This window comes from Microcaecilia unicolor, chromosome 10 (genome assembly GCF_901765095.1).
Source record: "Microcaecilia unicolor chromosome 10, aMicUni1.1, whole genome shotgun sequence".
Taxonomy (NCBI): domain Eukaryota; kingdom Metazoa; phylum Chordata; class Amphibia; order Gymnophiona; family Siphonopidae; genus Microcaecilia; species Microcaecilia unicolor.
Window position 1 is genome coordinate 31,073,660 of NC_044040.1, and position 12,689 is coordinate 31,086,348.

At 45.1% G+C, this 12,689-nt stretch overlaps 1 protein-coding gene across 3 annotated transcripts in view; it reads right to left on the reverse strand.

Moving 5' to 3' along the window:
• Positions 1 to 12,689, reverse strand: part of ATXN7L1 (ataxin 7 like 1) — a 279,312-nt gene that overhangs the window by 27,084 nt on the left and 239,539 nt on the right. For all 3 annotated transcript variants that reach the window (XM_030216364.1, XM_030216362.1, XM_030216363.1), the window contains 2 exons: positions 3,950 to 4,032; positions 2,123 to 2,379 (listed from right to left, as the gene is read on the reverse strand). In XM_030216364.1, the coding sequence (XP_030072224.1) occupies positions 2,123 to 2,379; positions 3,950 to 4,032 (340 nt within the window). The remainder of the gene's footprint in view (positions 1 to 2,122; positions 2,380 to 3,949; positions 4,033 to 12,689) is intronic.

The window sequence follows — 12,689 nt, forward strand, 5'->3', positions numbered from 1 at the left end:
GACTGAAGATAATAGCATGCAAATGTATGCACGCTATTAGCTTCAATCATGGAAGTACTTTTGCAGGAGGATTGTACTTGGGCATGCACTCAAGGCACAATCCTCCCAAAGAAGTTGTTTAACAGCTCCAGGCTGTAAAAAAAAAGCCTGGACCTATCAAACATACCCAATGCAAGGGGCTGGATGTCTGGTGGACCTCCAGACCCCACTCCCAACCCTTCCTCTCAGTCAGAGAAGGCTACAGGTCCAGTGGAACACCAGCCTTCCACCCTGGTGGTCTAGCATCCCCTGAATCGCCCCCCCCCCCCTTAAAGATGGAGGAGGGAGTAGAATTCCCTTCTCCTTCCAACGCCACCTCCAAAATGGTGGCGCCCTGCCCGGTGCATCCTGGGATTTTTTTCATTTATTACCATATCTATACCGCCCTTATCCAGAGCGGTGTACAAATCAAACATACATAATTAAAAAATTACAAAGCACATCTAATACAGTAAAATCTCAAAAACAAAAATGACATGACAGCGCTGGGTGGGGCTTCCCTACCATATAAGGGAGTTTAGTGCATCCCAGGATGCACTGGGCAGAGCGTGCTACTCCCTTTTCAGGGGGCTGGAGTTCCACCGGACCTCCAGCCCTCTCTCCTGTCCGGGGGTGGGAGGATGTGTCTGGGGTGGGAAAGGCATGCATGCTCCCCATTCCTCCCCAATGCTCTGCAAAACCTAACGCCAGCACAGAGCTGGCATAAGGTTTGTCGCAGCAGCAGAACCCTTATTTGGCATGCTGCCCACTTAAAACTTGTTCATTGGGCAGTCCATGGATATCCAGCAGCATTTAACCCTACAGTGCTGCTGAATATCCCCTCTGATCACCATTTCACTGTGCAGATACAGCTGACATGGTCTGTGGGCAGGGTTGGGGAGGAGCCAACAATTAAGGGCACCAGCTGTATTCAGGGCTGGTGACTGTATTGCTAAGCAGGCAGACAGGACCATGCAAAAGGTAGTTAGATATCTGACTGAGCAGCTATGAGGGGATCAGAACTGATTATTGGCCAGTACTCGCATAACTTGTGGTTCCGTGGTTAACTCGGATATTCAATGCTGGCCCCGCTATTGAACACCCCATTTAGATTCAGCCTATGGCAGTCGACAGCTTTAAAACTGTTGATTGCTGCAGGCTGACTATTGGGGGGGAGGGGGGGAAAGAACTAACTTTTTATTTAACTTTCTACAAACCACCAAAGAAATGGGTACAAACCTGGCTTAAATGTTTCTATGTTAAGCTAATGTAGAGCATACAGTTTTAAACAGACACAAAATTAGTTTTGAGCTCAGTGTAGTAAGTTACTGAAAGTATTTGGTTTAACGAGGCATTAAATTAAGCTACGGGCCTGTAGACATTAGTAGATTTGGACTGTATGTAACAATGATCTTAGTCTGGTTGTGTTTGTTTTATGCTTAATGCATATATTTGTTGTGTGATGCATTTAACCGGTACAAATATTTTACATAAATAAAAATAAATAAAACCGGAGAAGGAAGTTAAGCAAGCAGTTTACTACAGATGAAAAAATAAAAAAAGTTCATTTGTATCTACTACTGCCTTCAACAAACGATGCATCCAAAATAGAAGACATAACAGATAATTAGCATGTCATATGGTGCAACATCAACTAGAACAATGAAGAATCAGTACAATGCCTACATGGCAACCATGAGGCTTACTCATCAGACATTTGTTGCAGCAAGAACAAGTGTACATCACCTGCATAGGTGAAGCTGCCTTGGAATATTATTGTGGTTAAAATTTTACAGATCTGCTTGTCAATTCTTCATCAGCACCTAGATCTGATCTCTGACATTTCCATTATCAGTTATTATAAACTGGTACATACACACACACAAGTGAGAGACAGACAACTGCTGAAGTGTCATGCCCCTGTACTGTTTGGTAGATTAAATCACAAACAGCCCCCAGTCGGCACTGGAAATAGTGCAACTTCCTGTATCTGCAGAACAGATGACATTTTCCAATTGACACCACTATCCTCATCTGATTATATATATTTTTTTTCAAGAGCAATTTGTGCAAGTTCAGAAGATGGTTTTAGGATACTACTCACCTAGGAAGGCCAGAATTAGGCAGCCTAGACTTTGCAGGAGAAGTTACTTTGGATTCCTGACCAGAATTCACTGAAAATCCTGATAATAATTCTTGTGCTGGTGCGGGTTGGCTCTGATGCATTTCTCTCATAGACTGAGGATGTTCTTTGTCCTTTGTAACCTCTTTTTCCCTGGATCGAGCTTTATGTTCAGCTAAAAGGGTGTCAAATGTTTTTTTGCGGCCGGGAACTGCTCGCCGATGACTTAGCGAATGAGTCTGGAAAAGCGTGTTAAAACATTTTTGGAAGTGAACAAATAATGCTGAATTATGTTAATTTCTCTATCGTAGACTAAGCAAAGACAAGTGCATAGAATACTTAACGCTTCCCCACTTTGCGCACTGCTATTTCAACTCAACATGTCAATAACACAGCAATACATTAGCAATTGAGAAACACAAAATGAGAAACTATAGGCAACTATAGGCATACCTTTTATGCTTTGTGTCCCTAGAGCAGTGCTTCTCAACCCAGTCAGGTTTTCAGGATATTCACAATGAATATGCATGACAGATTTGTATGCATTGCATCGCTGGTATGCAAATCTCTCTCATGCATATTCATTGTGGAAACCTGATTGCCGGGTGTGCCCGGAGGACTGGGTTGAGAGCCACTATCCTAGAGGGCAGTTGCTGGCCAAACAGCATCACAAGTGGGAACTGATTTAGACCCCCATCCCCCTTCTTGTGTTTGCAGACTTCTGAAATGACTCCAAATGGAGTTGTGGTCTTTTCCCTCCAAATTTTAAGACTGAGGTTTGCCCTTCTTGCTCACTCCTTGTGATGGCCCTGACTGGGGATGTTCTGGGAGAACAAACTGAGGTGAAACATACCATATATATGGCTACTTTTAAATAAAAACTTGAACTACTTCATATTCACCCATAAATGCACCCGTCACTCGTACATGTGGTTTCAGTTCGGCTTTTCTCACTATTCCTATTTCTCTGTTTTTATTCCTACTCTATGGAATAGTCCATATTCATCTTGAAACATCCTTTTCAATATTCAAGACCGCCTTGAAAATATATTACTTTTAAGTTATCATTCCAGCAACCGTAAGGAAATATTTTTATCTACAGCGAATATGTCTGCTGCCAGGAGGGGCACCTAGCTGTGTTATCTGATGTCTTAGAAGTTATGCTTTTAATTGTTTGATATTAGTTTGACAGTTTAAGCTTTATTTTGTAACCTAGGTCTCTTACTGTGGTTGCCTGGTCTGTCCCTATACCCTTGTATATTATTTTATACACTGTAAAACCACTATGATACATTTCTTTGACTAGCGATACATCAAATAAATATGATACTAGATACTCCTCATCCAAAAGTGAGCTGAATACAGCGAACTGACCAGTTGCCAAGCAAAATCTGACTTGGGATCCCAATTAGGTTTTGAAAGATGTTAACGTACATGAAACAGTAGGCAAGTGCCTCATCCCCCTCCCCCCCCCCCCCCCCCCCCGGGTCAACCATAGCTGTCACACTGCCACCAAGCAGCTGGTCAAGGACCAGCAATGGAAAGAACTACAGCCTGTTCCCTTGGTCACCAGAGGCTACTTCAATGAATGGCTGAAATCTTATTGGGGGGAGGGAGGAGACTGGCTTCCTTTTACCACAGTGAAGAGAGGAAGAAGCCACTAATGGAAAAAACTAACAGTAACAGGGGTTAAAAAAAAAAAAAGACTAAAGGAGATGGCACGCACTTCACACCGAGAAAAGGTACAATTCTGATCAGCTTAAAATATTGTCAAAGAAGTGACAGATTCTTGTCACATTCATGAAATACCTTGCAGGTGAGTGACCTTGTGCATGGTTTCTTTGTCTCAGGATCCAGTACACCACAGTGCTTATTTGGGTCAAATTCTCTATCTATGAAAGAAAAGAAAAACTTGGCATCAGAAATATAAAACACAAAGGATTTGGTCTGGTATGCAAGAAAACTAAGAAGATGTATCTTCCATGAAAAAAGAAAAATCCAACCGTCTATCCTTATAGCCCCGATATATATGTCAGCCCTCATAGATCTACCAACCAGGAACACAAAAAGATCACCACATACATTCCTGAACCTCCACTACCCCAGTTGCAAAGGACTTAATTACAAATCAATATATGCATCTAGCTTCTCCTACATCAGCCAGCGTGCAACTGTGGAATGCACTGCCAAAGACCTTGAAAGCAATGCACAACTTAACAGCATTCCGGAAGTTACTAAAGACTAACCTGTTCAGGAAGACATACCATAATGACCCTTCATCAGTGACCTATAATCTAAACGCTATTAGAACCAGATAATAAAATTGAACTCTCTTCTTCTGATTGCTTTAATTAATCTGTCACCAATGTACATCAATGTTTTACCCCCTATCTCTTATACCGATATGAATTGTTTATTTAATTTACTTTATACTGTACTTTAACATTTATAAACTTTAATGTAATACTACTCTGTATTTCTCATGCCGGAAATGGCGATCGCTATTACGACATAATGTAAGCCACATTGAGCCTACAAAAGGTGGGAAAATGTGGGATACAAATCCAACAAATAAATAAATATTTTACTTTTATTTTGATATCACACACAACGTAGCAGTGCTCTCCCCCCCCCCCCCCCCCCCAATCAAACTAAGGTTTGTTCTTTCAGACACTAGCAAATGTGCCATGAGCTGAAGATTGTCCCTCTTGGCCTTCTGATGAGAACCTATACATGTCCTTTAATGCCCTGCCACTAAACCCTAAAGGGACACACAACAGTTTGGATCTCTGGCTTTAATTACATTCAGAACCAAATTGTCTACTAAGGATGTACATAGGGGCCAAAATATTTTGCTCCATTTGGTCTTTTTGCCCGATTTTCAGGGTAACGTTTGTTCCTGTTACACATTTATTTTAATAAAATAATGTTTAATGAGCATTAGAATTTCTTTTTATACATCTAATTGACTTTGAGGCTCTTATACTAAACTGCATTATTTTATTTATTTATGGCATTTATATCCCACATTTTCCCACCCGCGGGCAGGCCCAATGTGGCTTACAACAGTAAAGGGCTGAAAAGGCATACATTAATTTGGCATAAACAATCAAATACATGGAAGTAGGATTGATCAGTAAGTAATTACAGAGAAGAGGATGTCATTAAGATAGGTACAGTACAACAGTTAGGGATGAAACAGCGGGACTTTAGCGTAAGCTATTCCAAATAAGGTGGTCTTGAGTGCTTTCCTGAAGGTCAGATGATCGGGAGTAGTTTTTACAGATTTAGGTAATCCATTTCACAAATGAGCACTAACATAGGGGAAGGTGGATGCGTAAGTGGCTTTATATTTGAGGCCAGAACATGTAGGGTAATGGAGAGTTAAGTACGAACGAGATGATCTATCAGAGTTCCTAGGTGGTAAGTTGATAAGGTAAGTTGATAAGGTTATCCATATAAGCTGGAGCTTCTCCAGAGAGGATTTTATGCACCAGGGTGCAAACTTTAAAAGTGATCCGGTCTTTAATGGGTAGCCAATGTAGCTTCTCACGCAGTGGCCTCGAACTTTCGAACCTCGATGTTCCATAGATCAGACGTGCAGCAGTATTCTGAGCAGTTTGTAATTTTCTTTGAAGCATTTCTTTGCACCCTGCATAGATTCCATTGCAATAATCAAGGTGGCTTAATACTAGTGTTTGAACTAGACTGCGAAAAACATCTCTAGGGAAATAAGGCTTTATACGTTTCAGTTTCCAAAGAGCGAAGAATGCTTTCTTGGTGGTAAAGTTTGTTTGTTGCTCCAGGATTTTTAGAGTCTCAGAGATTGGCAAGGCAAGCTCAGGAGTGATTAAGTTGGGCGGTTTGTACTTGTTATGGAAAGAGTAGAGTAAAAGGCAATGGGTTTTCTCAAGTGTTGAGTTTTAATTTAAATGAGTTGGCCCAAGCAAGCATGGTGTGCAGCCCTAGTCTGATTTCACTGTGTATTTCGCTTAAGTCTTTTCTGCAAGGGATATAGATTGTGATGTCATCCGCGTAGATGAACGGGTTGAGACCAAGATTTGAAAGAGCTTTTGCCAGAGGAGTCAACATGATGTTGAAGAGTGTTGGTGAAAGAGGTGAGCCCTGAGGGTGCCTAATGTGGGAAAAATGGCCTAATACAGGACGCTGTAAAGCATTTTGCATTAGTTTTGCCATTTGTATGCACTAACTGCACAGTATTTTTTGGGGGAGGGGGGCGTTATCAGGGGCAGAGAATAGGTGTGGAAGTGCTATTCAGCTAGTATGTTGACATTAGCACACGTTAACTGAATAACGCCGATATAACGCAGGAGGCCGTAAGTGCTCTGGTGCTCATTTTTTTTCAGTGACCATGTGCAGCCAACGACTAACCCACCAATTACTTTAACCATGCTAGAGGCTGCTGGTGCAGTAATATGGATACAGCCCATTTCCTTTGAATGGGCTGTGTCAGCATTGCTGAGCGGCTTTGTAAACATGGGGGGTGACTGAGGTAGGGGCAGGCAAAGCTTTGATCCCTGGATGTAAGAATTGGTGCTGTGTCTACGTCAGTGACCAAAATGCCTTGGGGTATTCTGCAGGCGTAGGGTGTTTGAATGAACAGTGCTGTACTGTGAGAGCAGATAAGTGGCCATTGTTACTTCATATATAAACAAAGCTTTCACATTTTTTTAAAATTATTTATGCAATTTTAACGTCACACAAACATTAATCTTGTTACAGGCAATACAAGATACATAAGTGATCAATATATAAACCAAATATAATCTCTTAAAGAGAAACTAAAAGGTATTCAAATTAACTCACTTTGTCCTTAGACCACAATCATGAGGGGAGGGGAAAAAAAATTCAGGGAAATCAAATAAGAAATAAATGGAAAGGAAAGGCTTAATGCCCTTTTTTAACCACCTATGTATACTTATGTTGTACTGATGTTATGTCTCAACTATCCTTTTCAGATCTATGAACTCTCTTAATTGATTCGGTACAAAGAAAACATACTTAATACCCAGATATTTTACAATACATTTGCATGGGTATGCAAGCAGAAATGTTGCCCCAAAAGACCTGGTCTCTTCTCTCATTTCAAGGAATTTCTCTCTTCTTTCTTGTGTTATTTTAGTAACATCAGGAAAAATCCATAATTTCTGACCACAAAACTTTTGGTCCTGTTCGAATTCAAAAGAAATCAAAAGAGTAGCTCTATTTGTTACCTCAGTCAATGAGTCTTCCAAAATTAATGAAATATCTTTCAATTCCTCAGATTTTTCTTGTTCCAAAGCTCCAGGAATCTCCTCTTGATTTTTTCTTACAGGAAGAAGAAAAATCTTATTTATTGGAAGAACATTTTGAGAAGAAAACTTCAAATTTTCAACAAGGAATTTTTTTAATCGGTTTTGGAAAATTCAGGATCCTCATGTTCAAACGTCTGTTATAGTTTTCAATTTGTTCAATTTTTTGGTGAATATTTGTATTGTTTTTCATCACCACTGATACATTTTCTTTAATTTTTACAATATCGTCTTAAGAACTCTTTACTTAGTCTTTAAAGTCTTGCATGTTTTCCATAGCCTGCCAAAGGGTGTCGAGCATTATCACCTTGGGGGGGGTCAGACGAGCTTTCCCTTCCTGAGATCACACTAGCTGCCTATTTCTGCAACGAGAGCACCCTCCGCTGGTCTCAATTTCCCCGCTTTCCGAGTCTTGCAGATCAGCTTTCTCCTTTCGCAGTACGGCAGGACAAGGTGGGTTTCCAGCTTCCGGAGGAGACAAAGAGATCTCATGCTTCAACGACGCCGGGCTCCCTGCCCCAGCGTCTAATGGAATTTCAACTCCGGTTTCTCCAGGTGGACGCCGGACTGTAAAACCGTCCAATGTTCGCTGTCTCAGGGAAGATGTGCGAGCTGGAGAGGGTAACGCTTTAACAATCCCTTTTCTCTTGGTATGTGGCATATCGAAGGAAGGAAAATAAGATTTAATTACAGCAAACACTCAGGCAGTCTTGCTGCGCGCGGCGTGTGGGCGCCATCTTGACCCGCCCCCCCAAAGCTTTCACATTTGGAAGGCAATTGTTTTAGACTACTTTGAGATCTGCAACCTAAACATCTTGTACCGTCATCGATCCGACCTCTTTCACAATACCAATCCATACTCCAGATATTAAACAGCTGTGCACTGTAAGAGAACCTAAAGCGTAGATTCATTCTATTTCGACGTCCTTTTCCTCCTCCTTGTACTTTTGGATTTATTTCAGACACTTTGGGGAGTGTGATAGTTTAGGAAGTTTTTGGCTTGCCACTTGACTTTATTCAACTTCCCTTTCTTTATGATTTTGACTAAGGATAAATTAGGCCTTACCTGCTAATTTGCTTTCCTTTACTCCCTCCGGACCGGCCCAGAATGTGACTGATGGGTTGTGCACGCCTTCCAGCAGGTGGAGACTGAGAAAAAACTGTGACTCTAGAGAGCCAATAAGAGCCCTTGCCAGACAGAGAAAGATCCAGTAATAGAGTACCAAAGCAGAAGAAAGAAAAACACCTACTCTGTGCATCCAAAAACCTGAGCAGCCACCGGCACCTTGCCAACCAAGGGTGTGTGCCTGAAACAAACAGCCAGAAATTTGGACAGTATTGTTTCTATATCTTTATGTGCCTTCTTTTAACCAAGAAGTTACTTATTTATTTGCTTATATATTCCTACATTAGAGAAATAAACCAGCAACACAGCTCCAAACAACCAAACCACGAACATCTGAACAAAACACACCAGAATATCTGAAGGGAGGGATCTGGGCCGGTCCGGAGGGAGTAAAGGAAAGCAAATTAGCAGGTAAGGCCTAATTTATCCTTCCTTAGCCTCCCTCCGGACCGGCCCAGAATGTGACTGATGGGAAGTAACAAAGCAGTACCATTATGGGAGGGACCCTAGCAGCCCCACCGATAACACACTCTCTCCAAAAGCCACCCGTCGCCGACTGAGAACGTCTAAACGGTAGTGCTTAGAAAAGGAATGCAAGGACGACCAGGTCGCCGCCCTACAAATGTCCTCTGGAGGCACCAGACAACGCTCTGCCCAAGAAGCTGCCTGACCTCTCGTCGAATGAGCCTTAACATGCTCTGGAACAGATTTCCCGGAAAGCAAGTAGGCTGAAGCAATCATTTCCTTGAGCCACCGAGAAATAGTAGGCTTAGAAGCCATAAGGCCCTTACGCGCCCCTCCAATCAAGAGGAACAACCGATCTGACCGCCGAAAAGTATCTGTCGACTTAATATACTGCTTCAGGACCCGTTTGACATCCAGACACTTCAATTTCTGCTGCTCCTCCGAACCGGAGAACGAACCTAACACAGGCAAAACAACCGGCTGAGAGACATGAAACCGAGATACCACTTTGGGCAGAAAGGACGGAACTGGCCGCAACACTACGCGATCGGGACAGAACTCCAAAAACGGAGACCTACAAGACAACGCCTGCAGCTCCGAAACTCGCCGCGCTGAAGCAACGGCCACCAAAAACACGGTCTTTAGAGTCAAATCCTTTAACGTACAGGACCCTAAAGGCTCAAAAGGAGGCTTGGTAAGAACCGAAAGCACTACATTCAGATCCCATGTAGGAAACGAGCATTGAGAGGGAGGCCGAAGAAGATTCACCCCCCTGAGGAAGCGAACGACATCCGGATGACTAGCCAACGACTTCCCTTTGATACGACCACGAAAACACGTCAACGCCGCAATCTGCACCTTAAGGGATGACAAGGCCAACCCCTTGTCAAACCCCCGCTGCAAAAAATCCAAAATCTGCGGAACCGAAGCCCGAAAAGGAGACAAACTACACTCCACACACCAACTCTCAAAAATCCTCCAAGTGCGCACATAACTCAGAGAAGTGGAACGCCGCCGAGAACGCAGCATTGTAGCAACGACCGGAGCAGAGAGACCTCTTTTGATCAACCTAGCCCTCTCAAGAGCCATGCCGTAAGACAAAATCGACCCGGATCCGGATGAACGACCGGACCCTGCGACAAGAGATCTTGTGTGACCGGAATCCTGAAGGGAAGATCGTCCAGAAGACGTCGAAGGTCGGCATACCACGGCCTGCGAGGCCAATCCGGCGCCACCAGAATCAGACGACCCTTGTGACTCTCTACCTTCTGAAGCAGCCGCCCGATCAAAGGCCATGGAGGAAAAGCATACATTAGACCGTCCGGCCAAGATTGAAGAAGAGCGTCCACTGCAAGCGCTTTGGGATCTCTGCGACGACTGTAGAACAGAGGAAGCTTCGCATTGGCCGCGGACGCCAACAGATCCATCTTGGGAACTCCCCAGCGATCTACCAACAGACGAAACGCCACATCGCCGAGCGCCCACTCCCCGGGATCGAGCATGTGACGACTGAGAAAGTCTGCCTGAACGTTTAGAACCCCTGCTACATGAGCCGCAGAGAGTGCCACCAGATTGACTTCTGCCCAATGTAGGAGCAGTGACGCCTCTCGCTCCAACGGGAGACTCCGCGTCCCTCCTTGCCGGTTGATGTATGACACCGCTGTGGCATTGTCCGACATGACTCTCACTGCCCGACCGGCGAGCAGTGGAAGAAAACTCCGAAGCGCTAGCCGAATAGCCCTGGTCTCCAACAAGTTGATTGAACACTTGGACTCCGGAAGGGACCAAAGACCCTGTGACACTTGCCCCTGACAATGAGCTCCCCAGCCTCGAAGACTGGCATCCGTCGTGACCACTACCCAGTCGGGCTGATCCAGAGGCATGCCTTTGGTCAAGTTGGCCTCCCGAAGCCACCAACGTAGACTGGCCCTCACCGACAACGACAGTGACAACTTGTGAAGAAGCGACCCGGTCTGGGAAGACCACCTGGATAGAAGAGACCTCTGCAGAGGCCTCATGTGAGCCCTGGCCCAGGGCACCGTCTCTATCGTCGCTGCCATCAGACCCAGAACCTGAAGGTAATCCCTCGCCACCGGGCTGGACCTCTGCAAGAAAATCCGAATCTGGGACTGCAGTTTCAGCACTCGGGCCGGAGGAAGAAACACACGACCCCGCTGTGTATCGAAGAGGACTCCCAGATACTCTAAGGACTGAGAAGGCTGAAGACGACTCTTTTGCATATTGACTACCCAACCTAGATACTGCAACAATTCGATTACACGGGCCGTCGCCCGAACACTCTCCTGGAACGACTTTGCCCGAATCAACCAGTCGTCTAAATAAGGATGGACCAAGATACCTTCTGCTCTGAGCGCTGCCGCCACGACAACCATGACCTTGGTAAATGTGCGGGGAGCGGTCGCCAGTCCGAAGGGAAGAGCTCGAAATTGAAAATGATGCCCCAGAATAGCAAACCGTAGAAACCGCTGATGAGCCGGGCGAATGGGAATATGAAAGTAGGCTTCTGTAAGATCGAGGGAAGTCAGAAACTCCCCGTCCCGCACTGCAACAATGATGGACCGAAGAGTCTCCATCCGAAACGAGGGCACTCTGAGAGCTCGATTGACCGCCTTGAGATCTAAAATCGGACGAAAAGACTCGTCCTTTTTGGGCACCAGGAAATAAATGGAATACCGGCCCTGGCCCCTCTCTGCCGCTGGCACCACAGAAATCGCTCGAAGATCCAGCAGCCTGCGAAGAGTAAGCCGGACCGCGGCGGCCTTGACGCGAGATCGGCAAGGGGACTGCAGGAAAGCCTCTGACAAGGGACGAGCAAACTCTAACGCGTACCCGTCGCGAATAACTTCTAAGACCCACTGGTCTGAAGTAACTTGGGCCCACCTCTCTTGAAATTGCGCTAACCGAGCGCCGACCTGGAGAAGAGGCTGGGCCCGCACACCTTCATTGTTGGGACTTGGAGGCGGAGGAAAAGGAACCCCCAGACTCTCGACCTCCCCGACGACCTCCCCGAAAGGATTGAGTCCTTTGGTAGAATCGAGACCGCGGGCCCTGAAACCCTCGTGCAGAACGAAAACGACGAAAATCCCGACCTCTGCCACGAGCCGAAAACTGTCCACGCCCAGAACCTCTAGGCCTATCCTCCGGCAACCGTGGGACTTTAGCTTCTCCTAGGCTACTTACCAACTTATCCAACTCAGGACCAAACAAAAAGGAACCCTTAAAAGGAAACCTACTAAGTTTAGATTTTGAAGCCGCATCTGCTGACCAACCCCGCAGCCACAGAGTACGGCGAGCAGCCACTGAGAAAGCCATAGACTTTGAAGAGGCCCGCAACAAATCATACATAGCATCTGCCAGAAAAGCTGAAGCCATCTCCAGCTTAGCCACGTCATTATCAATAGCAGCAAGGTCATCAGAAGAACGGTCTAAAATCCTTTCCGACCACCGAAAACTCGCCCGTGCCACCAGCGAACCACAGATAGCGGCCTGCACAGCCAGAGCCGAAACATCAAAGGCATTCTTCAGAAGGGCCTCAATCCGACGCTCCTGGGGGTCCCGCAAAGCCGTGCCGCCATCCACCGGGACGGTATTGCGCTTAGTCACCGCGGAAACCACTGCATCAACC